At 35.1% G+C, this 27,756-nt stretch overlaps 1 protein-coding gene across 8 annotated transcripts; it reads left to right on the forward strand.

Moving 5' to 3' along the window:
• The first annotated feature begins 106 nt into the window (after positions 1 to 106).
• On the forward strand, positions 107 to 27,660 carry LOC106659640 (dystrobrevin beta). Of its 8 annotated transcripts, XM_023463115.1 has the most exons (17): positions 107 to 800; positions 13,245 to 13,532; positions 16,900 to 17,116; positions 17,194 to 17,276; positions 17,349 to 17,500; positions 17,584 to 17,859; positions 17,934 to 18,061; positions 18,146 to 18,244; positions 18,319 to 18,400; positions 18,507 to 18,545; positions 18,626 to 18,744; positions 19,151 to 19,316; positions 19,390 to 19,700; positions 21,339 to 21,487; positions 22,013 to 22,031; positions 22,904 to 22,963; positions 23,945 to 24,024. In XM_023463115.1, exons 2-16 carry the CDS (start codon positions 13,316 to 13,318, stop codon positions 22,929 to 22,931), a joined length of 2,085 nt encoding a protein of 694 aa, XP_023318883.1. In that variant the 5' UTR covers positions 107 to 800; positions 13,245 to 13,315; the 3' UTR covers positions 22,932 to 22,963; positions 23,945 to 24,024. The 8 variants fall into 8 exon arrangements, with proteins under 8 accessions (XP_023318883.1, XP_023318879.1, XP_023318881.1 ...); XM_023463111.1 differs by lacking the exon at positions 22,013 to 22,031 and having other exon boundaries at positions 23,945 to 27,660; XM_023463113.1 differs by lacking the exon at positions 22,013 to 22,031 and having other exon boundaries at positions 18,626 to 18,738; positions 23,945 to 27,660.
• Positions 27,661 to 27,756: the final 96 nt, after the last annotated feature.

The raw sequence follows: 27,756 nt of genomic DNA on the forward strand, positions 1-27,756 counted from the left end.
ATATACATCATGAAGAGGCGCAGCAGCAGCAGCAGCAGCAGCAGCAGCCGCATCAGGCCGCAGAGCTGTAGGTATAATACGGAGTTCAGTTATGGCTGCGGCACCGCCTCACGATCATCGTCGCGTCGCTCCGTAATAGCGGTCCTTATTACTTATATACTCGTCTCAGTACATCTGTTATAGTAAACGAATACTACCGACTCTCGTGTGTAGATATAATATAAATACGGCGGCGGTGGTGGTGGCAGCAGTAGCAGCAACAGTGAACTGTGAAGTAGTGACTACCGACCGAGGCCGAGCAGTATACACACACACACACATCTGTTTACCGCCTCGCGCGCGCCTGAGAGAGCTGAGCTTCTGCAGCTAGCTCGTTATACTATTGTGTGTATCGTGGTATACGTTTGTAACGTTATTATGCAAGTGCCTTCGAACGATTAGCGACGACGTGTGCGCGAACGAGCTGCTGCTGCTGCTGCGGTATATATCGCGAGCTCGAGTCGCGGAGTGTGCGAAGTGCGGTGCGGTGCAGTGCTCGCGGGGGAGGCCAGCCAGCAGGCCTGTATATCATCGACACACACACATACACACGCACGCAAGCATACGGGGAAGGCTCCCATCGTCATCGACGGTGTTTTCATCATCGTATATACATGCGATAATACACCTGTGAACGAGTGCGTGTGCCAGTGTGCGTTCGTGTGAATTCTTGTGGTGGCTGATTATCATTTGTATACATCTGCTGCATGTCCAACGCACGAACCAATCGTACATACGTCTGTCGATCGAGACTCGTCTTGGTGAGTATTATAGTTATTGCATATATCGTTGACAGTAATAGTATTACGAACGTGATATCTCTTGCATTTGCGCCTCGTGTGTGTGTGTGTATGTATGTGTGTGTGTGTTTATGCTCCGAATGCTGCGTCGATATACAATACAGCTGAGTTTACGCTTTACGACTTCGGCCAGTGTCGCCGTCGTCGTGTGTAATGGCATAGTTCTGTATGTACGTGTGTGAGTGTGTGTACGCACGCACGGCCTCTTCTTATCATTGACGCACACGATGCCTGTTATATATATACATATATCGATTTCGATCTCTCGGAGTTCACTCAACTTCAACTCTCCGAAATCCTTCTCGCATATTCTCTCTCTCTCTCTCTCTCTTTCTCCCGTTGTTTTTTTATTTTCATTTTTTTGCCGTTCGACCCCTTTCTCGTGTGTACGTAGCTCGTTCGATAGATGCATGTAGAAAATTACTGTTTTTCGCTCGGCCGCTTCGCGACGCACGCATAAATACACACACAAGCACACACGAGTTGAGAAAAAAAGCTCATATATATATGCCGGTGCAACGACGACTTTTATGTACGCCATAACGAAGCAGCTCGCTAAAAAAGAGTAATTTAAATCTACTCCGTGCGTGTATAATAAAAATCCGTCACGACACTCTTTAGAATTAATCTCACAGGTTGCTTCCTGCCTATATAATACGTATAAACAAACTTTTTTTTTTTTATACAAGCGTGTGTCGCGCGCGTATATAGACGTGATTTAATTTTGTTTACGCATACACGACGCAGTCGTCCCGCGCCAATGTGTGTGCTTTTAAAAAAGCCAATATACAGCCGCGTTTAATGACGTTTGTACACGTTATTACGACTCGTTTACATTATAGTAATATCTCTGCCTTTCAAGATATATAAAGAGAGAGAGAGAGAGAGGGAGGCCCGAGCCAAATTGAACGCAACGATGCGTCTAATTAGCCCACCGTGTGTGCGGCATTAAATGCCTCGTGCACACACACACACACACACACACACACACACACATACGTATCTTACTGCTTACATCTACACGCGCAACTGCGCGAAATTACTTTTCAATTGCGATTTCGGAATCGGAAGCTCTCGGCGCGCGCGAGCTTACTTCCTGCGCGCGCCGATAGATGCACATTTTGCCATGCAAGGCGAATTTCTGTATAGCGAGAAACTTGATTATACGAACAACTTGATGGATCGTCGATAAATTAACACATCTCTGGCTCTTCTTTAAAAATAAACTCGTTTTGCATTTCGTGTATAATTTTATTCACGTTTATGCATATATCTACTCGGCGGGAGATGGGCGCGCGTGCAAGAGGGCCAATATAATTGAACAATTGATCGAAGTATAAAAATAGCGCTTTGGAAGATCTTGAGAATTTAATGCGCGACGAAAACTTTTGTGCGCGCGACGACGACGTGTCGAGAGACAAAAGTGCCAACCACGCTCATTTGCAATTCCAATCTCGAGGAGTTGTGTCGTTTTTAGAAATTAATTTCTATACGATGCGAAAGATGCTTGCAACATTATTATATCTTCAACTCGTTGGTGAATTATAATTCATTTCACGATTAATTGGCACGCAATGTACCTCCATTCATTTTTTTTTTTTTTTTTTTNCATTCTTTTTTTTTTTTTTTTTTTGATCTTACAAAGTAAACGCGATGAAAAAATGCACGAGTTCATACGAGACCACTCTCGGAAATTCTCTCTCTCGCATATGGCTCGAGGGATATTTAATTTAAATGAGAGCCACCTGTCTTAATTACGAAGCTTCATTAACCGTCATTTACATAAGAGCATTCTTTCGTAATGAATTACAGAGAACGCTCGTGTGTTTCTGTTGTGGCAACGTTACAAAAATTCACTGGGCGCAATAGCAAAATTTTTTAAATAATACAAATCGTTAGATAAAATTTAAGCTGAAAATTATCTTTGCAAGCTTCTTTTTACTTTACTTTCATTGAAATAAGCCGGTAACGAATGTGTCTCGTGCATTATAGATACGGCGCGAGAGGCAATTGTTATCAGTGAGTATAAGAGAGAGAGAGAGAGAGAGAAAACTAGGAATGTCGCCCCCGCCGAATGAGAAAGTGCCAGATTACGTGCGCGGCTCGCGGGTATTATAGAAAGTTAAAAGACAATATATATGTACATACTACGTATAGGCCGAGAAAACGTGCAGAAAACGGTTCTGCCGATGATATAGGCGCAGCAGAGGCACACGCGTTTCTTGCCGCGCAAGCTCACCTCTGCCCGTCGCCCGCCTTACTCCTCTTCCCCACCCTGCCTACTTATTGTATTGATTCAACTTGCGCATGTTATTATTATAGCTATATAAATGCACCAGACGCCTCTCTGTATGTATGTATGTATGTATACGTGCTGCACACCTTCCGTGGCACTCGCTGGACGAACTTTAATGTATGTGTACGTATGTAACGTTACATTTTTGCGTGGATAATTTCGTTCGCGCGCGGCCACCCACACACGTGCGCACACACACACACACACACACACACACACACACACACACACACGTACGAGTTTGTCGCGGTGGTATCGCTCATGATTGATAGGGTTTTGAATACTGCCGTCCCGCGAGGGTATTGTATACACGTGAATTTATCTCGGTATCGTGACTGATATTTGTTGAATAACCCTCGGGTAAGTAGCGAGCTGAAATTTTCCTTTGTCGCTTGTTAACGCTGTTTGTTCAATCTCAATTGACTTCTTATTTTAATTAAAATTGTGTTTGCATATTAAATAAATGAAAATATTGGCGTTTTTCTATGATTCGAAAATTATTTAATTTGGTACTCTCTTTTACTTCGTTAATTTGAACTTCGTTAATTCGAAATTACAGCCCGTATTTGGGATTTCAAATAATCGAAGTTTTAGTGTATTTTATTTCACGAAAATTTTGTGTGTCATTAGTCGAAATAAGATGGCAATTCTACTTAGATTTTTCAGGAATGAAACCCTTGAAAGTATTGTGAACTTTTTTGCTAAGTTGCCATAGCTTTCACACCCAGGTGAAAATAGTATGTAAGATCTGACTCCAGATCTGGCATCAGATCTGGTATAAGATCTGACAAATATACACAGATCTGACATCAGATCTGATACCAGATCTTGTATTCGATAATCGACATCAGAACTCATATCAGATCTGACATCAGATCTAATGTCAGATCTGAAGTGACTGTAATGCCTTCAATTATTTAAACAATAAGTTTATTAATAATTAAAATTTTATAATAAATCTTAATAATCAAAGTTGTTGAATCAATTTAAATTCACATTATCAGAAATCTAAATATTGTAGGAATTTTTCTTAAAGGTATTATCGATGTGATTATTAAAATATAACTAAATTTGTTATAAAGTTGTAATTATTAATAAAGTTATTGTTTAATTAATTAAAGGCAATACGGTCACTTCAGATCTGACATCAGATCTGACATCAGATCTGATGTCAGATCTGATATAAGTTCTGATGTCGATTATCGAATACAAGATCTGGTATCAGATCTGGCGTACATTTATCAGATCTTATACCAGATCTGATGCCAGATCTGGAGTCAGATCTGACATACTATTTTCACCTGGGCAGAAACCAGAATTCCACAAAAAATGGTTCATTTTCCGTGCGAGAAGCGAAAAGGTATACTTAACGTGTAATTAATAGTATTCTTATTCATGTAGGTTATGAATACATCTATAAATGAAAGTAGAAATGTTTTTATACAAAATTATAAAAAAATTTATTATACGTTTGGAAAAAACAGGATTTTTATATACATTCTTTGTACATTTCATTTTCATAGTTGCCCCAAATTTATTTCAATACACTGCTTGCTATGCCGTCACTACTAATGGCATTGCGTTATGAAATTTCGGCCACTGATGTGTTTTGGTACAATTACGACGCCAAGATGAGCTATTGTTCCTGACACTTTCCATCCAATTATCAAATGAACTGAAAATATACAAAGTAAAAGTTATTGCTTTGAAATAAAAAAAAAAAAAAAAAAAAAACAACTAGCACAATAATAACTGAAATATTACCTCTTCAAGTGAGCGATCACTTTATTGTTCCAATTAATACGGTCCACAGGCACCCATTGCACGGCCCTTATCTCCTCACATGTTTTTATCTCAATCTTGAGGTTGCTTTCATCGACTCCTTCGATAATATACAATCTCGTATATCTTTTATCCTTCAAGGAGTCGATGAACACCGACCTTTTGAGATAGACTTTAATGTCTATCCCAATTTCCTCCAGCACTTCCCTCATAGCACATTCATGGGGCTTTTCGCCCTCATTTATTTTTCCTTTAGGGAAGTGCCATATATGGGATCGGTAGCTTTCTACCATCAAAACCTTGGAACGGTCATGGTTGAAAATGACCGCTCCGCAGGTTGGGACACTTTCTTTGAAAGATATCCACTCCCGGGAAAATTCATAGATTTTTTCGATTTTTTTTACCAACAATTGGTTAAAATTGTACATTTGAAATGCAAAATCATACATTTTGCATTTCAAATTTTTTTCCGGGTCCTTTGTACAATAATTATCTAAATAATCCCAATGAGCGTATTCAATAGCAGCGAATACTTCTATTGGATTTTCAAGATTTTTTATATTTAGAACATATTTCCTGAAAAAAAAAGAAATTCCATCATTAAATTTACGAATAAATAAATATATTTGAATAATATTAATTTTTTTGACTCGACGCGAACTCGACTCGTCGACGTAAGGAGGAGGTTCCCGAAGTATGTTAGTGGATACCTGGACAAAATTTCAAGACAAGTTTTGAGCAACTTATGTGCGCGGATTAAAAGTTAAGATAATAGCATTGACTATTGAAGAAGTATTGAACCAATATTTTTAATTAATAAAAGCTTATTTATATTATTTGATAAAGTTTTAGTTTTAGCGTGCGATTTTTCGTCTCGGTGCACATTACTGCGGCAGAGAATATAGATCAAATAGAAGGTCGGATCCGTAGGATTTTGCGAAGCCAGTTTTGAGCAGTAGTTCTATCCCCCATCAGGCAGGCGGCGTTGCGATCACTGTAGGCGCGCATTTAAATGCCCAGCGACAAAGCCGAGCATTTTATCCACAATGTATGTTCATTTTTATCATGTAAATAATTATTTAAGTCGAATGAACAAAGAAAATAAATAAAACACATTTTTTATGATATAATTATACTGTGCTATTATTTTATAAACATGCTATATCTGAAGTCATCAATGCTCGTTGCGAGTATGACAAGCAGGCGGTTAAAAACAATTGCATGTCGTTGCTTGCAAATCAACGCATGTACAGTCTTGTCGTATCGCTACTCACATGTAAAAATTTGATAGCACAGTCTGTTTGTGTATTTCATCGGTGTTTTATACAACTTATAATTATAATATACGTATTTACAAGTAAATAAAGTGTGTTTAATAAAAGTATAAAAATGCCAAATGAAAATTGTTCTTACAAGTCATGTACTAACAATAAAAAGAAAAATAAGGAATTGTCATTCCACCGATTTCCTAAAGAAAGTGATCTGTAAGTTTTGATGTTTTATTAAATTGTTTAAAAAAGTAGCAATTACGTCTAATCTTTTACTCTTCCTGTGGCATAGTTAAATTTTATTCCATGTCAATGAAAAGACAAACCACGCGAATTAAGATAAATTTCGTCGATAATTGCACGAACAAATTATTTTATATGTTTAGATTTCAAGATTGGTGTAAAAGGATTGGCAAACAAGAATTTATCGACTTACCCAAAAATATAATTGCTAACAAACGTGTTTGTTCGGTACATTTTCCTGACTCAGCTTTTATTAACCGTGGCGCTGGAAAAAAAGGTCTGATAGACTCAGCTAAACCCTTTTCAATTAATAATAAAAGCGGAGAAGGTACATACCTAATTACAATTATCATCGATTAAAATTATTATTCGTCGATCGTGCATATTATTTTTTCCTACATTTATTTATTTGTATTATACAGATATAGATAATGGTTTTTCTGAGAATTGTCCGAGCGTAGAAAATTTGTCACTGCAATCAATAGGGCAAGAAGATTCAGTAATAGAAGAGAGCGTTTCTATGATAGAGGGAAACGATTCTGAGATAGAGAGAAACAATTCTATCATAGAAGCAGATTCAGTGATAAATCGTGCTGATAAAACTGAAGAGGTGCCCGTAAATGTCACCGAAAATCATACTATTGCACGGCAAAAAAAAGTCCTTTGTGCTGCGAAAAAATGTATTCTTTCATTAGCAAAAGCTAATAAAAAATTAAAATCTCGAAATCAGTTTCTTCAACAAAAAGTCCGAAGATTGCAGCAAATGTGTCGTCGTAGTTTGAAACGAGAAAAAAATCGAAAAATTAAAAAATGCGAAATTATTGAAGCAGCAGCTGAACATTGCAACAAAAATTTCATGATTTTATTAAACATGCAATTAAATCATGAAGATAGAAAGTTAGAATGGTCTGCTACTGAAAAGTATTTCGCATTAGATTTATATTACAGATCGCCAAAACTGTACAAGCATATGAGAAATGGACTTAAATTTGCGTTGCCTTGTTTAACGGTTATGAAAAAATGGGTGAATGAAATAAATTTAGCGCCTGGTGCAAACGAAGATTTATTTAAATTGCTAACCGTAAAATCCAAATCCATGAATCAGTACGAGAAGCAATGTGTTATGATGTGGGATGAGATGTCGATCAGATCTTGTTTAGAGTATAACGAGAAGGATGATTACATCGACGGATTTGAAGATTTAGGAGAATATGGCCGTACACATGCCATAGCAACGCAAGTTTTAGTTATAATGTTATCGGGGCTTCAATCCAATTGGAAACAAGCAATATTTTTCGGATTTTCAAAAGGTTCGGTATCGACAGAAATATTAAAAAAAATTATTATGGACATGTTGGCCTACAAGTAAAGATGATGGTTTGTGATCATGGAACGGCAAACCAAAAGTTGATCGCAAATCTTGAAATCTCTGAAGCTAGGCCATATATTTCAAAATTTGGTCGGAAAATTTTTTTTAATTTTGACGCCCCTCACCTGTTCAAGTGTTGGCGAAACAACATGATGGACAATGACTTTCTGATTGGAGATAAGCAAGTTTCTTGGGAATGCATAAAGGAGCTACGCGATTTGGAAAGAGATAAGCCTTTACTAGAGCAGCACCGAAACTCAGCGATCGACATTTGAATCCAAACAACTTTCAAAAAATGAACGTGAAATTGGCGGTTCAAATTTTCAGTGCTTCTGTGTCTCGAGCAATGATTACAGGCTATCATTGCGGTGATTTGAAACACCCTCATTGCGAAGCGACAGCTGCATTTTTATGGTCAATGAACAAATTGTTCGATCACATTAATGCACGACATGCAAACGATGCGAATCCCGATCGACGTGGCTTATCTCAAAAAAATCCTGCTGTTGAAAACTCATTGCGAAATTTTATGCCGTGGCTAGAAAATATTGCAGTGGTTAGTAAACCTAGTCCTCCGTGTTTTAGAAATTTGATTCTAACGATTCAAGGAATTTTAGGTCTATGGGAGGAGAAGAAAAGAGAAGGACAATTTTATCTTCTCACGGGGAAACTAAACCAGGACCCGTTAGAAAATTATTTCGCTTTTATGCGTTATTTATCTGGCTGCAATACTCACCCCACGGCCATGAAGTTCAGATATAACCATCAGCACGGTACAATTATGAGCTTATTATTTCCTCCTCCTGGTGCGAATTGTAAACCGGACGATTGTATAAATTTATTATCTACTTTGTCGGAGATAAAATTGCAGAAAAACGCAGATAATATCGATCAGAAAGAAACCGACGACTACGTTGATAAAAAATTAAACGCATGGCTAATTAACGACTACGCTTACGCAGAAGTAGAGGATAGCCAAGCACCAAAGACAGATTTAGGCGATCAAGATCAACCGACTCTGTTGAGGTGCTCCATGAAGTATGTAGCTGGATATTTAGCTCATAAATGTCTCATAAAATTTCACTGCGAATCATGCCGATCGACTTTGATCCGCGAAAATCAAAACTTTGAAGCGAACGAGGATCTTCTAATATTTTGGAAGGCTTACAACGTTCCTCAAAAAGAATTGGGCAATTTGAAAGTTCCGACCGATGAGTTTTTTAATATTATAGTCGAGGCGTATACAATTATGCAGCAAGAATTTAATATACATATGCATGAATATAATCTCCGAGCAACGTTAATATCACTAATAGAGTCCGTGATTTTCGATAAATATAGTGAATTTTGGATATGCGAAGAGTGTTTTGATCATAGAAGTTTTATTATAGATCATTTCGTAAAACTTCATATATTCTATTTTTTAAAGTGGATGTCCTGCGATAACCGTGACACTAAAAATTTCAAGAGAAAATCTAACAATTCGACAGATAAGCCATGTTTGAAACTAGTAAAACTGAGCCAATGATTCTAAATAAAAGTACTTCTTTGAGCTGTTCAAAATATTTATTTATAATATTTTTGTTACTTTTAGTATTATTTATTGATTCGATATTAATAAGATATTAATAATTGGTTTAATTAAACTACAGAAAATGTTTTCCCACTCATTTGCTACATTCATTCCACCTTAATAATTATTTACATGATAAAAATGAACACGCATTGTGGATAAAATGCTCGGCCTTGTCGCTGGGCATTTAAATGCGCGCCTACAGTGATCGCAACGCCGCCTGCCTGATGGGGGATAGAACTACTGCTCAAAACTGGCTTCGCAAAATCCTACGGATCCGACCCCCTATTTGATCTATATTCTCTGCTCACGTATCCCACGCAACCGAACAAAGTACACTCCTTAAAGATGAAAGATTGGTTCATTATATCAATTATAATTTAGTTAGATTTGCAGGCTACTTTAACAATGTATGATAAATTACTAAAATTAACGAAAACCCTTTGTAAGAAATTTGAAAAATAATGTAATTATGATGATCGTCTTCAGAATTTGGCTCGAATCTTTGTTATATTATAGAATGAGCTAGGAAGCTCCAATCGAAAATTTGCGACGGTCAAAATTTATTAAAATTTGACAAGGAATTCGAAAAAAATTTTTTCAAATTTTTTTACCGGAACCTCTGGGTTCCAGGAACCGTTTTTCATAAAAATAGCGTTTTTTAGACATAGATGCTATCGCCTTCAATTAAAAAATTTGAAAAAATTCAAGATAATGTACTTTGACCTAAAAAACAAGAAAAAAATTTTTCCAGATATTTTAAAGCTTCATATCGCCCTAAAAAAATTATTTTCGTAAAAAAAGGGCGTTTTTCGGCTATAACCGCCAGAGTTCTGTCTGAAAAAAATTTGAAAAAATTTGAGGTTATGTATTTTGATGTCAAAAATAAGTGGAAAAAAAGATCGGGCTTTGTATTGCATCGTAGCGCCGTACATGAATTTTCAAAATTTTCAATAATTTTTTCTGAATAGCCTGAATATAAATCTATCACATATATAATTACAATATAATAATAATATAATAATTACAACTAGCAAATTAACAGTCATTTAACATAATAATAACTCACTCCAAGAATAGTTTCAGATAGATGAAATAGTGCTTTTTTATTTTATTATTTGGCATTGTGCTTTGACTATATTTAAATTTGGGTTAGATTGATAATGGTTTTTATGGACAGAGGTAAGAATAAGTATTGTTCTTGATTGGAACATTGAAAAGCATGATTGGATCTTTAACATAACTGGATTGAAATCAAGAGCAATACATGTTCTTTCATTTTGAACGTAAAAACCATTATGAATTTAACCCAAGGTTGAATAGTCCAAGCACAATGCTAAATAATTAAAGCACTATTTCATCTATCTGAAACTATTCTTGGAGTGAGTGCTTATTCCTAAATGACTGTTAAGCTAGTAGTAATTTAATTGATACATAATGTAAGTTTTAGGCAACACATAAACAAATCTATCAATTATTTTTAAATATAATTGAGTTTATGCAAATGGTAATTCATGCATTAGATGAGTAGGTGATTAATATAGATGAAACAGGTTGCAAGTTTAAAATGTCGACATGAGTATTATAGTACTAGAAATTAATATGAAAATAATGAAACATCCTACACAAAGATAATTAAATGAAAATTTCATTATTTTCATATTAATTTCCAGGACTATAATACTCATGTCGACATTCCAAACCATCTTGACATGTGCTTTATCTATTTTAATCACCTACTCATCCAACGCATGAATTACCACCTGTATAAACCCAATTCTACTTGAATGTAATGAATAGATTTCATTATATGAAATCTAATATCTGTGCATAAAAGTTACATTGTATATCCAATAAAATACCACTAGCTTAACAGTCATTTAGCAATAATCACTCACTCCAAGAATAGCTCAAGACAGATGAAATAGTGTTTTGATCATTCGACATGGTGCTTTGACTCTTTGACATTGTGTCAGATGATAAAATGACTTTTATGAACAGAAGTAGGAAATAGTCTTGCTCTTGCTCAGAATATTGGCCAGTTTCATGTGATCTATAAGTATAATTTAATGTAAATCAAGAGCACTACTATTTCTTACCTCTGAGCGTAAAGGCCATTTATCAATCTGTCACAATGTCAAAGAGTCATAGCAAAGAGCACTATTTCACCTGTCTTAAACAATTCTTGGAGCTAAAATATCATAATACATACAATAATCATACATACAATAATCATAATAGTTCATCAAACCACTCACTCCAAGAATAGCTTAAGACAGATGAAATAGTGTTTTGATCATTAGACATTGTGCTCTGACTATTTGGCATTGTGTTAGTTTGATAAATGGCCTTTACGCTCAGAGGTGAGAAATAGTAATGCTCTTGATTTATATTTAATGATATTTAAAAATGAAATGAAACTGACCAATATTCTATGCGAGAGCAAGACTATTTCCTACTTCTGTTCATAAAAGTCATTTTATCACCTGAAACAATGTCAAGCAGTTAAAGCACAGAGCACTATTTCACCTTTCTCATGCGATTTTTGGATCTACAATACCACTCTCAACAAATGTAGCAAACGCATGCTTCCAAGAAGCAGTAATGTTGAATATATATTCGTATTCTAATTAATTATAATTTTTAATTTCTTCATAGAGCTTGTGTTTCTTCAATTCATTCATGTTTTCTGGAAGTATCTTATACTCGTATGCTGGACTTACTGACCTGAAAGGATCTTACGTTAGTTCATGCAAATCAACTTTTAAAAAAATTCTAAAATCTAAAAAAAATTGAATAGTGAAAGTTATTTCGCTCTCTTTTATGACTTTTTACACTCTTTGATACATATTCAACGTCTCTGTTAAGTTTCATTGCTTTTGAATTCTTTTTCTTATTTTTCTGTAGCGTAGTTCATTACAATTACATGATGAGCCATTTAGAAATTATGATTGAGAATATATTTTGACGAGTAATTTCTTATTTTAAATATAAATAAGAAATTTCTTAAAACAATTGTGTCTTTTTTCTCATTTCTTTCTATGTCTCATGTCTCATACAATTATAGAAAAGTACATAGGCATTGAAGTTACAAAAAAATAAAAAAAAAAATTAAAAATTAAAAAAAAATTAAAAAACATTTTTTTGAAAAATTTAAAAAAAATAAATAAATAAATGGAAAGTGCATAGGCATTGATAATATTACAAAAAAAAAATTATATTTCTTAGAAAAGAGAATCAATTTTGAAAAATGTCAAAAAAAGATAAAAAATGAAGGGTTCATAAAAAAAAAAAAAATAGATCGATGCAGAAGTTAATTCTCTTTCTGAAACTGCAAAAAAAATTTTGAAAAATGGAAGGGTTGGTTTTTTATCATGAAAAAACCCCATAAAAAACTACTCCTTAATTTTTAAAGGGTGCGGATAAGTTTTTTGGAATCAGCAAGAAATTTCGATTCAATCTATTTTTTTTTTTTTTTTTTACGGAATTTTAGCAAGAATTTTGGGGAAAAGCAAGAATTTTCGAAAGAATTGTTGACTTCACCGCTTAATATATAAGATAGAAGGATTATGAAAAAATTTATTTCATAATTTTAAGTTGAAAGTTGCATTTTTTATGGAGGTGGCAAGCTTACCAGCCAAGTTCCAATAATCCTATAACATACCAAAATCGCGTCAAAATCGGTGACATACGCGCGCTCACGGTTTTAACCGAAGTCATACCGATGTCGAGTTACCGCAAAAGCTCAACTTACACTATCGGACGCTGAGTTTACATTTGCAAATCGCATACATTACACGATACTCTGATATATATCATATGCTAGCGACGCAACACATACAATACCAAATAAATTCGATACTCTTGATTACAGAACAGTAATAACAGCAGCAGTAGCAGTGGTGACATAGCGTAGAAGTAAGTGATACATAAGCACATCGAATCATGGCCGATGACGGCGGAGGCGGTGGCGGTGGATCAACCGGTGGTAGCTGCAGCAGCAGCGTTACCGGTGGAAGCATTGGTGGCAACAGCAGCAGCGGCGGCGAAACGAGCCGATTGCAACTGCTCCAGGAGATGCGACAGCAGAACTTCGACAGCATCAGGTTCTCGTCTTATCGCACTGCCTGCAAGCTGCGTTTCATTCAGAAGAAAGTCAATCGTAAGTCGATCGCTGAAATGCGCCTATGCGTCGATTTTAAATAGGCTATTCCACACCAAGTGTAGCAGCCCAAAAATTAATCTATGCCCTGATATTGTATACTCATAGAGCGCACAAAGGTGCATATTCACTAAGCAAGAGATTTCTGGGTCTCTTCGATTGACCTCCTCATAGGTTCAACGATGAACTTAAGATATTTATTTATTCCTCCAAAAGCCACTCGTCACTCTGAAATAATAAGTAAACATAGGTTTTTTAGTAAAAAAAACCGTGCAAAATTGAAATTTGTATGTTAGAAGTCAATACGTTTACTCTAAACTCAATAAATATGAAAAAAGTTACTAAAAGTCCTAAAATAACTATGTTTGTATATATCAATTTGTCTTAAAACGAATAATTTTCTTTCTGATACCAAAACATAACTCTCATAAAAACGTTATTACTGAATCTCTTTCAGAATACCAAAATTTCTACTAAAGCAAGAAATCAGATGAATAAAGCCTTTTTTCTCATACAAATATCATGAAACCATATCTGAAACGCAACTTTGGTGGAATTTTCTACTTTCTTATACTTGAATAGGTAAGTACCCTTCATCTGCTTAGTCATAATAAAACATCAAGTAGTATGTTCATTAGACTGGAAGCAAAAAAAAAAAAATTTTTTCATTTCGCCCGGACCAAACGGAAAAGTGATCTATGTACCAAAAAAATAGTCTGTGCAAAATTTTAGCTCATATAAATTGAGATAACCCGTGTCGCCAGTCGCTTGAAGGTTTTTAAATTCGATTTAAATTAATTTTTACCGCTTCTTTACAGCGATATTCAAATGGCTCTGTAGCCGTCAATTTTCAAGCAAATAAAACTTCGAACCCGTCAAATTAAAGGTCTTAAAAAGACCTTCAATTTGCTTTTTTCAAAATTTTGATTGCTTCAAAATTAACTGCTGTAGAGCCGTTTGAATATTGCTAAAAAATAGAAAAAAATCGAAATTTTTCTAGTTTTCTAATAGCTGAAGTTCACTCGGAGAAACACCAATTTTTCCTAAACTTCGGGGTATTCTTTCGTGTGTAATAAGCTAAAAAATGACTCAAGTTTCGACCAGAATATTGCATCCTAGCTCCGTATAGCGGCATTTTAAATATTAAATTTTTTCGTATTTTTTTTTCTTTCATCCGTCTAATGATTACACGCTTTTTATTATGAGAACATTCACAAAATACTGAAACATTTTTCCAAATACTACTGATGATTGAAAGCATCTGAAGACCTATCTTTCAAGCCCCCTAACGAGCTTATAGGTGTCTCGGAGTTAAATCTACAGCCAAATTACAATATAATCATTAACGAAGTTGAAAAAGAGAATCGCGATTTCAAGCTTAACTATACTAAAGTGTCCTTTAATCCCCAAAAAAATTTGAAAACAACATTTTCGACGTATTTTTCGACGAGAAAACCAATGGTGACCTTGGATTTGACCTTGAACATAACCTCTAAGCTACAGCGAACCAAAATTGATTTTTCGTTTGGTGACCCCCATTTTTTATTGCAGATTTGAAAAGAGCGGAAAATTTTACGTTCATTTACATACATTGTTCATATGTTTGTAAGCAGTCTATTCTAACTTATAAGCCAAAGTCGAGTTGCACGTATTACTTATACATATTATAAGTAGTGTTATAAAACATTAAACTGAATTACCTGAATGAAATTGGTGGACATCAGTGTTGTCAGTTCAATCAAACAATTACTAAAGTAGATCTTGAAATGTATTTTGGTAATCAACTGACTAAGATACACAACGCATTAATGATAATATAAGTAATAACTTCAACATTGTTTAACTGGTCTGGAAAAGCACACATTGAGACACAAAGAAACAATAAATGAACTCTTCATAAAGGCTTGAATTGCCATATCACATTTTAATTACATGAACACTACACATAACCCAGTCGCTCAAGTGAAATCTTGTACACATTTGTTTGTTGTATGAGTGGAACAAATTCTTCCACTCATCACTTATCACCTCACAAATGCACATAAAAATAATTTTTTTAAAACAAATATTTACTAAGTAATAACTAGATATCACATCCCTGTCACAGTGACAACCAAATGCTTAGTGTATAAATCTCTATGTAAACATGCAGACAGTTTTAGTACTACAGAGCTGTCATCATATGCTGAGAAGCTAGTACTTAACCTGTTTGGATATTTACATAGAAATATCTAGTCATCCAGAAAGCATTCGGCTGTCACTGTGACATCTAGTCATTACTTAGTAAGTATTTGTTTTGAAAAAATGATTTTCATGTGCATTTGTGAGGCGATAAATGATGAGTGGAACAAATGTGTACAAGATGTCACTTGAGCGACTGGGTTATGTGTATTGTTCATGCAATTAAAATGTGATATGGCAATTCAAGCCTTTATGAAGAGTTCATTTATTGTTTCTATATGTCTCACTGTGTGCTTTTCCAGACCAGTTAAACAGTGATGAAGTTATAACTTATAATTATCATTAATGAGTTGTGTATCTTAGTCAGTTGATTACCAAAATACATTTCAAGATCTACTTTGGTAATTGTTTGATTGAACTGACAACACTGATGTCCACCAATTTCATTCAGGTAATTCAGTTTAATGTTTTATAACACTACTTATAATATGTATAAGTAATATGTGCAACTCGACTTTGGCTTATAAGTTAGAATAGACTGCTTACATACATATGAACATACTACTTGATGTTTTATTATGACCAAGCAGATGAAGGGTATTTACTTATTCAAGTATAATAAAGTAAAAAATTTTACCAAAGTTTCGTTTCAGATATGGTTTCATGATATTTGTATGAAAAAAAAAGACTTTATTCATTTGATTTCTTGCTTTAGTGGAAATTTTGGTATTCTGATAGAGATTCAGTAATAACGTTTTTATGGGAGTTATGTTTTGGTATCAGAAAGAAAATTATTCATTCTAAAACAAATTGATATATACAAACATAGTTATTTTAGGACTTTTAGTAACTTTTTTATATTAAATGAGTTTAGAGTAAACGTATTGACTTCTAACATACAAATTTTAATTTTTCACAGCTTTTTTTACCAAAAAACCTATGTTTACTTATTATTTCAGAGTAACGAGTGGCTTTTGGAGGAATAAATAAATTTCTCAATTTCATCGTTGAACCTATGAGGAGGTCAATCGAAGAGACCCAGAAGTCTCTTGCTTGGTGAATATTCACCTTTTTGTGTGCTCTATGAGCATCCAATATCAGGGCATAGTTCTATTTTCTGCTTGCAGCGCCTGTTGTAGGATAGCCTAAATACTAAATTCTTACTTTTGTTTCGAATCGTTCGCAGTGCACAACGTGGACATCTGGAACGTGATCGAGGCTTTCCGCGAGAACAGCCTGAACACGCTGGAACCATCGAGCACGCTGAGCGTATCGCGGCTCGAGACCCTTCTCTCGTCCCTGTTCCACGCGCTGAACAAGCGAGTGCCGATCTCGCTGCAGGTCAGAGTCGACGCCACGACCGCTCTTCTCATGAATTGGCTCTTGGCCGCCTACACGAATGGGTAAGGAGTAATGCTACCTATTCAAGTATTTAAACGATTTTTTTAAACCTTATTGGTTATTTACAACTCATCCTCAGCGAGAACAGCAAGATCACAGTATTCTCGGTCAAAGTCGCCTTGGCGACCTTATGCGCTGGTAAACTCATGGACAAATTCCGATGTGAGTCGTCGGCCTCTTACAAAACTCAATGCGTGCGAATAACTTTGTACTAATCTTCCATTTTTATTTCAGATATTTTCTCGCAAATCTCAGACAGCAACGGGCACATGATCCATTGGAGATTCGCCGATTACCTGCAAGAAGTTTTGGCCCTGCCCGCTGCCCTCTACGAGTCTCCGTCGTTCGGCTACTCCGACGGTTTGGCCACTCTCATATTTCCACCGGCAAGTAGCATTTTTTATATGCGTTTCGTCTTCGAAACGTCTTTTTTTCGATCGTCGATTTTCTAACGTTATTTTACCAACAGAACGCCAAAGTAACGGTGAACGACTTTTTGGACACACTCATGTCCGAGCCCGGTCCGCACTGTCTCATCTGGCTGCCGCTGTACCACAGATTAGCGACGGTCGAGTCGGTCACCCATCCGATAGCCTGCGACGCCTGCCACAAGGAAAACTTCACGGGCTTCCGGTACAGGTGTCAGAAATGCCACTCCTATCAGCTCTGCCAGGACTGCTTCTGGCGAGGTAAAGTCTCCGGCTCGCACACGAACGAACACGAGACCAGAGAGTACAGCAGTTTCGTAAGTACAGCTTCGCGGTTGAATCGAAATTTGTCGACGAATACGCGATGAAATGAAAAAATTGTTTCAAACAGAAATCTCCGAGCAAGCAAATAGGCCACTCGCTGAGAAAAAGCTTCCGATGCGTGCCGGATAAGGGAAAGAATTCGATTCCGAAATTTCCTGAGCAGCCGGAAAAAACTTTGGACTTGTCGCATATTGTGTAAGTTACTACTCGATGATGCAAACATCCGCCAATATGCTAAATTTTCAGTACATTAACATTTTACTTCTCTCAAAACCGTAGACCTCCGTCTCCTCTGCCATCTCACAACGGGTTCCCCGATCAGGGATACATGGGACCTTTCGATTCCGGTTCGCTAGATAGTCGATCAACTTTGAGAAGGTACGAATTTCGAATCGCCTATATTATTATTTACCTATCAATATCTGCAATAATGTTGTTTTTTTTCTCAACAGCATGGATAGTACAAGACTTGACGACGAACACAAATTAATCGCAATGTATGCACAACGTTTGTCTCAGGAAGCGAGAACTGTGGTGAGCTCTGAATTTCTACTTGAATTTACAAAATCTTTTGTAAAAAAAATACGAAGGGAAATATTTTATTGAATATTTATATAAAACTCACATTATTTTTCGACAGCCTCGAGCCTCGTCCAGACTATCACAAAGCGACCAATCGGTGAGTGCACTACATACTATTGAATTAATTTTTTCACAAAACCAAGTCACTAATAACATCGTCGTATATTCGATCCACAGAGCCGCGCACCGTCTGACGCGAATCTGGCATCTCTCGAAGCTTCCAGGGCGCAGCGGGAGCTCATATCTCAATTAGAGGCGAAAAATAAAGAAATAATGCGAGAAATAGCAAGGTTAAGGTAGACCTGTGTCGTTATTTCCTTAAAATCGAGCCTGAAACCTCATCGTCATCCTACTGGACCATCCTAGTGTCACGCATGATTTTTTCTATCGAAGGGTCTTTCAGTTCTGGCTTATTGTCGCTTTGGTTGCGCTAAAAAATATATAACAGCAAAACTAGACCTCATATAACATCACTAAAACATTCTCCATCGAAGGAACATTAACAGATTACATTTTCTACCGAACCAATTAGACTACTTACGAATTTTCATAACACCATTTTCACGATGAATTTAGAAATGAAATCATTAAAACTACATGAATTCTTCAAAACTATATTCTCCATCCACACAATTATACACTGCTTTTTTATCTGGCAATCAAAATATTTTGGAAGCTATAAGTCATTACTTGTAACTATAGGAGACAACAAGAAATTGAAGCTGCAGGTTCGGAAAATCCAGCGCTCATGTCGGAGCTTCTAGGTTTGCGACAGAAAAAGGCCGAGTTGGAAAATTATCTGGTCACGCTTCAAGACTCCAGAAGGCAGCTCATGGGCCAGCTCGAGGGATTAATGAGGCTATTGAAAGTAATGAACAAATAAAATCCTATTTGGATGAAGTTTCCACGAACGTAAGTTTCACTACTCTTACTACTCGTAGATACATCCGCCGTCGCCGCGCTCGACTCCGAATAGTTCTCCGCGCAGCGCGAAGTCGCCGCCGCTGCCGCCGGGCAATGTGGGCATCGTCGGCGGGCCGAATAACACCGGCACACCCGGCAGCAGGTCGGCGCCTCCGACCCCGGGCGGACCGCTCGGTGGCATGACGACGCATCAGCAGCAGCAACAGCAACAGATGACCCGTAGCTATCAGAGCCCCGTGCCGCCGACCTCCGTCAGTCAGACCGTCAACAATATGTCCATGTCGAGCGCGACCCCCGACAGCTTGTCGAACGTCGGCGGCAACGTAAGGTAGGTCGTCTTGGACAAGAAAAAATGGAATAGCATGCGAATGAATTTTGCCTTATTTGTAAATGTTGCTAATCAATCAGTTGACGTTCCAATCAAAAGTCTATAGTTGTATTAATCGAGGCTAGAACTTTTTAAAAATTTTAAGATTTGAATGAGGTATTATTTTATATTGATTAAAATAAGCATACAATCACTTAGCGCCTGCTGCAAAACTAGCTCTCAATTAGTAGAATAGCATTCCATTACTATAATTATTGTACATCTGTTGTATTTAATTGTGTTATCGATTAGTTTTGCATTGCTTTGTATAATTTATACACATGAATTAGATCATTGATTCATTTTGTATTCGAAACGAAATTCAATGTTCAATATTTTTTCATCTGGCTATTACTTATGAGAGTATCGTGCAAACAATTTAAAAAACATTGCCAATTTAAGTATCAAAATAGTTATTATTCGTTAATCTATATAATATATTGTTATTGTTTTATTTTGCATGTATAATGATTAATAATTTATCATTGGGTCAATTACTATAAAATTAAGTGTAAAGGTGCTTCATGAAAAAGAGTACAAATCATTAATCGATGCACTATTTCTTAAAAACATCATTTTTGTTATCGTTATTTAAAAATTGATTTATCCATTCATAGTTATAGCACTCGTAAAAACAGCACTTGACATACGAAGGATTATTTACCAATAGAAGCTAGTTATGTTTTCTTGAATTATAATAATTCTAGTTTTCTAGTTTTTGTTAGTAAATTAAACATAATCATGGGAGAGATACTGCGAGTTTATTATATTTAAACAAAACCTTACGTAAATAGTATAAAAATTCCAAGTTCCCATAAAATAACGAATTTTACATTTTTCTACTATTGTAATAGCAACTAAAAAATGTGCTTTTTAATGGCTACTATAAAGTCTTCATGATAAATTATTATAGTACTGCTCATATGTTTAAAATGGTTAAGTACCTTTATCGTACAGAATACTTATTGTTATGTTGGTACATTTGTTCCGAGAACTTATTTTATGAAGAATGTGCAAGTAATTGAATAAATTATCATAGTATTAAGTCGAACGTAATTAAAAATATTTATAATTATCATTTAAAAAACCATAGCAATATCAACATTCCGTCTTTCAATGCCTCCTTGTTATTTTTGTAAAAATAAATATTTGTTACTCGTAAAATTATATAGAAACTGAGAATAGAGATTAATTATTTATTTTAATATTTTGCAGTTTTTTTGTAATTAGAAAATCGATTGAATAAAACAGTGATTTATTTTTATTGCTGCATGGCTTTTATATGAAAATTATACTTTCCCAAACCTTTTCCATGTAAATTTGTATTGTGCACTCGTTTCACGACATCAATGCAACGTAGCTTGCTTTTCAGCTAATTATTCGAATAGTATAGTAGAGTAAACCAATTTTCTTATTTGTACGTAATGTAGATTGATAACATTTTTTAGTAATTAAAAAGCCAAGAAAATATCAAAATCGAATCAGAAAAATTGATTTCGCTGATTTGAAACGATAAAAATGAATTCACCAATAAATGAAATTTTCAATCGTAATCATGATATTGTACTGTGCTACAAAAAGAGATGTTTCAAACATTAGGTCAGCCTTCAGAACAACAAACAGCTTGCCTGGGAGTGGCAACAACAGTGCCAACAATACTTTAGGTAGATCTCTGAGGAATGATCTCCTCATAGCCGCTGATAACGTCACAAACGCCATGTCTTCGCTCGTGAGAGAATTAAATTCAGGTACGTTTGGCCAGTTGAAAAAGTTCATTTATTTTGCATTTAGTCGATCACTTGAATGCAATTTTTTCACACTTCTACACGTTACCAACACATAAAAATATATATCTTTCGCTTACGAGACATTCGGAGCTTCAAGTCTGAACTTTCTCACTCTACCTTTCGTTTTTAATTATTATAATCGACTATTTTAAAATTTTAGCTGAAAAATACTTGAAAAATAGACCATGAATATTAATGAATGAACGGATGAGAGTATGGAGGTTGACTTTGCGACGAAATTTTGTTTACTCTTTAATCAAACACTTGCAAGTAGAAACTAAGTATTAAAAAAAAAAATTAGTGAGTAGTTTCAAAATGAATTTTTACCTGAAATTATAGAAAAATCAAGATGTTAATTTTAAGGGATTTCATTCAGACAATGGCATGACAAATTTTATTTACATACACAGAATCAAAACTACTTTTACCAATAAGCTGTAGAAGAGTTTAAGTTTTTATAATTGTCGTGGTTTTTGATTTGCACAGAGGCATACGCGAGTAACAGGTGAGATAAATGAATGTTTTAATGACCCTTTTTTATCGCCAACCCTTTCAGTCACGCATGCGAGAAAATCTCGATTCACGTTGCACACGATAAAGAAAATCCGTTGACAATTTCATTTCTTTCACGGCATTGAATTCGAGTTCATTTAGTTTGGACATTCATTCATTTTTAACAGCGTTGGAACATCATTATTCTAACAATTTTTAAATAGCAGTTTCATGGGATCTGAATTTTATAAAAAAAAATCATTATTAGATTTATTTTTTTTTCAATACGGTCATCTCTTGTCGCCGTAACTGAATAATATCAAATATTTGTTTACTCATTAAAATTCATGATTCATTCTAAAACATTCATCACCTGTTCAGCGTTAACCAAAAATCAAAGTGATTTGCAGAGGCTTGTGGCTGTACGATTTCATTCTTCATGAAATTTCGCATATTTTTTCGTTCTGTGAAAAATAAAATTGAATCATTATGTCACGAGACTCGTTAAAATCACTCATTTACATAGCACATAGATTTAAATCCTTACGTTTTACATTAACCACGGCACTATTTTTTCAAAAATTAATATATCAATTAAAAATAAATAAACTTTAGTGATTGAAATGTTTACATTTCAAATGAAAATAGCACAATATTGATTCGATTCGATGCATAATGAAAAGTATAGGTAATTTTGCAGAGAAATAGATCTGCTACAACTTTTAATTAGCTGAGCATTAACTTATACTTTTCTTACTCTGCTATCGATGAGAAAAATCATCATTGAATTATTAAAAGAAAAAAATATGTATGAGTGAGCAAAAATCATGTCGTGGACTACGCGTATTGCACCCACTATGAATGTTTCCTACTGGTACCTTGCAGACTCAGACGAGGAGGACCAATCTCTTAACTCAGGACGTCTTAACATCAGAAAACCTCTAGGTAAGTTTTTTTTTATTCAAAATCAGCTTCTGTCAACTTCGTACGATCAGATAACGAACGACTTTTTAATTGCAGTTATGAAATAATTGTTTCGGTATGAGTATTCCAATATAGCTTATTAGTTTGTTGAAAAAAAAATTAATAATTTGCGACACGTTTCATTCACTTGAATAATTCATTATAATCATATAATCAACATCAACATTGTCATCATTTTTGATTTTTTCCAATATGAAAATGTTACATTCATAAAAACTAAGATATTATTTATAGTAATTATATTGTGCACTTTACAATGTTTTAGTGTTGATTTGAGTTTATTATGCTATGAATTTTTCAATCGCTTTCTATGGAACAACTATATAATTCTATTACAGTTTCCAAAATTGATAGTTTTTCACAAAAAAAAGATACTATAGGTAGAAAAAGGATAACTAAAAAAAAATTCTAAGAATGAAATTTTCGCTTTGAAATTAAATTTTTTACAGCTTATTAATAAAATAATCAAGTCTAAAATTTAGATCATCGATTTCAAATTTCAAATTTCAAATTTAATCTCAAAGTTACGGTAAACTTTACAATACATAGAATGTTTATATAGTTAGTGTACGATCTCATTATAATTAGAATCGATCGTTTAAATAGCCTAATTGAGATAATTAAAAGAGAATTAGAATAGTTATTCAAAACATTAACACCTGTTTAACTATGTGTGACATCGATCGATGTAAGTATGAACGATGGGAGTTTTAAAATTTCTGCTGATTCTAAATTACAAGCATACCCAGCAACTTTGAACAATTTTTTTCGAATCTTTATCGTTAATCGAGAATAGTATAGACTATGTTTTAAATTGAATCGATGATAATTCGTGGAAAATAAATAAAATGAAAAATTTACAAGCGTACACGCAAAAATATTAGCTCGAATTGACCAGTAAAATTTTAGCTCAATCTAACGCGGAGCGGTATCTTCTTGTAGATTTCGAAATGGGTATGGGCGTCGGAGAAGACGTCGTCGAGGACAACGGCGTGCTCGGCGGCGGTGGCAGTTGGCGCGACGAGCTCCAACGTCGCTACCAGCAGGAGAACGACTTTCTCGCCGAGATACGCGCCAGGAACGCCATGCTGAGCGCCCAACAGCAGCAACAGCAGCACAATAATCATCAGAATCAGCTGCACCAGCAGCAGCAGCAGCAGAACCAGTTCCATCAGAACCAGCTGAACCATCAGAATCAGGTGCAGAATCAGATGCAGCAGCATCGCAATCAGGTGCAGCAGTATCATCTGAATCAACAGAATCAGAACAACGTTCATCATCATCAGCAGCAGCAGCTCAACAATCACCATCAGGAGCAGCAACAGCAGCAGCAGCAGAATCCGGGCGAGAGGGAGGAGGCCGAGGGCGAAAAGTGCGACGAGAGCGAGACCGAGTGGTCCGAGGCACTCAAGCGTTGGGTCAATCGATAAGCGCCTTCCCCCCCTTCTCCCCATCGTCGTTATACATTTCGCGTCGTTATTCTTACATAATTATATAATTATATTATTATTATTATATATATATATATCTCGTGTTCGTCCGTTGTACCGCTGCACCCAAAGTGCAACGTTCTCGGCTATGCATCATTAATCATGATTAAACCATATGCATTGTAATCCATATCGTCAACGTAAAGTTAAATATAGGAAAACTGAGAGAAAATTTTTAACGTAACTCCGCGTTCCGCGAGATTTTCTGAAAACGAATTGATAACCCGCTCGAGCTCGATTGCTACTTCCGATACATACAATCGGTGAGTGTATAATTCAAATTTGATTTATAGATATACAGTTGAGACGGAATCGATACAAACGAAGTTGCTTTCCAGGAGTAAAAGAGGTATAGATATTGCATTAATTAGTCGTAATTTTTTGCCTGTAAATATCATTTCTTCCTCGGCGGCGTCGACGAGTATATAAAATGTATAAATTATGTGCGAGCTGTAATATGTACAATTGTACATAGTTGTTGTGTATAATATCGATATATTGGGTCATTTCTCCGCGATTCATTGAAATATATATATAATTGTATTGCCGATAATTGGTGTCGCGTTTAATCGAGTCAATTCGTTTTCACGAAACATACCGCGCGAATGGCGTACGAAAATTTAAGCAAATTTATGCGAGAACGTATTCTGGAAATACTTGTATTGTAAAACGGGAATGATTTAATCAAAAAGGTTTTGAAACGTCGACGCGAATCTCGTTGCCGATTTACGACGATGCGCGATGTAGTCGTACACGATTGTCGAGAGAAAACTGCACAAAATACCGAATTAAAATTGGGTGAACGAGAAAGACAAGAAACAATTTAAATGGCAATAAATATGGAACGGTCGAGAAGCGAAGAACAATAAATGCCTTCGAATTGATCCATAGTTGTTTTGGTATAAACTCAGAATACTGATATCAATGTTACGATATGTCTCCCGATAAATTATTAATTATGAAGCATTTTGATAATATTGTACAACAGTTCAACAAATCGAATCGAGAAACAATTGTTATTTGTCGAAGGGCACGATTCTTACCAAACGTTTCGCCGCGAAGATGAATTATTGAGTACCGATGGACGATTTTTAATTAATGAAACGTCTTATTGAGTTCGATTTCGTATCGAACGCAAAACACGATTATATTAAACGATGAAAAATTTCGAGGGACAATTTTTACCCCTAGGGTCGGCGTCATAACGCCAACGTTTCAACTAATGTACGCAACGAGAAAATTTTGTTGTACAAATTATACCGTAAAATCATACCGTTTCTCATTCGGTGAACATTTTAAAATGTGCTAGACGGTCAATTAATCGTGACAATACAATGCATATTCTCGCCAGGATGTAATTCATGACGAAACTCGTTCAAAATTTCCTTTTTCGTTGTTTTTTTCGGTGGATAATTTTTACAATAAAATTTACTCTTGGTAGTTTAGATAGCGATATTTTTAAAGGAAAATTTTACAACTTCCTCTAAAAGATTAACACTTCGCTGACTCTCAATATAATAAGCTAGTTTCATTGAGAATGAAAAATTTAAATACGATTTTACCGAGATCACACATTTTCTATGAACTTTTTACTCAAAATTTATCTAAAAAGGATTTTTAATGATTAAGAACTCATATCGTTATACATATATCACAATGAGAAGCCTGACAAAAAAAAGAAGAATCGTTGTATAACTTTATACATGTATACTAAATTTGAGATAAGCATAAAACAAGGAACCAATTGTCAGCCGATTTCAAACAAACAAAAATTAAGCTATTTTTCAGCTTACTCATAAACAAATGCACGCATTTATTGTAACATCGTTTTAATAGTCTACATTGAATGAAATAAATGTGACCAACACGTTAAAAAGGGCTAATAATATAATAGCGAATTTAAGGCAATTACAGTTGAAAGATGTATTTGTAATGCAATTTTATACTGCAAGAATAATTTGACATAAAAATTAGATCGTCAAAATAGAAGGACAAAAAAAAAACTTAGATAAAAGACATCTCTCGTTAACTCAAAAGACTGTTACTCAATGCCAAAAGTTTTGTACCGCAACATAGCTTCCATGATACAACATTTCCAACACACAGTGCTAGAAAAGAAAAATGTTAATGTCATTGTCATCTTCGTAGCAGCGACACTCGTAAAACAAAACGAAAAACAAAAAACAAAACAAAAAAAAAACATATCTCTACTTGCGACTTATATAAAGAAATCAGATTTAGAAATGTAATCACGTAGAGCTTGACTATCTCATATCAGACTCATTTTGACCATATAGTTATTATTACAGCGCAATAAGCAGTAAGCGAAAAACACAACTTCCAATGCTAAAATGTATCGTGTTCGTAGATGATAGAAATTCAAGGTACATTGGAAAATAGGCAAAGTACTATGTAACATGGTACTTATTATACAGAATGCCGGTGCGAGGGGTCATTCTTGAGGAATGATTTCGTGGATGTTACGGATTATTAACTTGCATTTAAAGAATTGATGATTTTAATTCGCCCGTACAATTATACCTTGTTAATTTTTTTCAAATATATATTATGTTATTGTACAAATAAACTTATTTATCGAACTGAATAAGGCAATACATGTTGCAAAGTGCTCACGTGTACTTGATTAATGAAAATTTAAGTCGAAAAAATGTATTTTTCAGTTCGATCAATTTAGTTTTTACGACTTACAAATGGATTGAATCTAATGTTTGTTTTACTATTTATTTTTTTATTCATTTCCAATACCATAAGACAAATGTGTTCGATTGTTTTCTTCCAGATAGAGCGAACTCTTAATAAAAAAAAGTTACCATAAATTTAGTCAAAGATAAGCCGGGGTAAAATGAGAAGTGTTGAATTTTTAACGATCCTGAAAACTCATCCACAAAAAGTAAATTTATACCTGCAAAAGAAGAGAGCGCAATTCTCTCTATCGTTCTCACTGCTCGCTTTGCCCCATCCTAGTGTTATATTATCAATGTTTATGTGATTAAACGGCATTTCCAGACTCTCAATCATTGTAATACATTATTCCAGAAAAAAAAATAGGTCTTCGGATGTATTAATAGCGCGTGTGGGAGCTTCGAAGAATCGTATGTGCGTTACACGAACTGATTATTTAATAAACCATATAATACGATATTAGAACGAAATTTTGTTTTTATTCATGATCCCAATTGATACTTTTTTTGATTAATTTGATGACATAGTCCTGGAGCCAAAGAGGGGTCGGATCGGCCACGT

Source organism: Trichogramma pretiosum, unplaced genomic scaffold (assembly GCF_000599845.2).
Source record: "Trichogramma pretiosum strain Unisexual culture from Peru unplaced genomic scaffold, Tpre_2.0 scaffold74, whole genome shotgun sequence".
Classification (NCBI taxonomy): domain Eukaryota; kingdom Metazoa; phylum Arthropoda; class Insecta; order Hymenoptera; family Trichogrammatidae; genus Trichogramma; species Trichogramma pretiosum.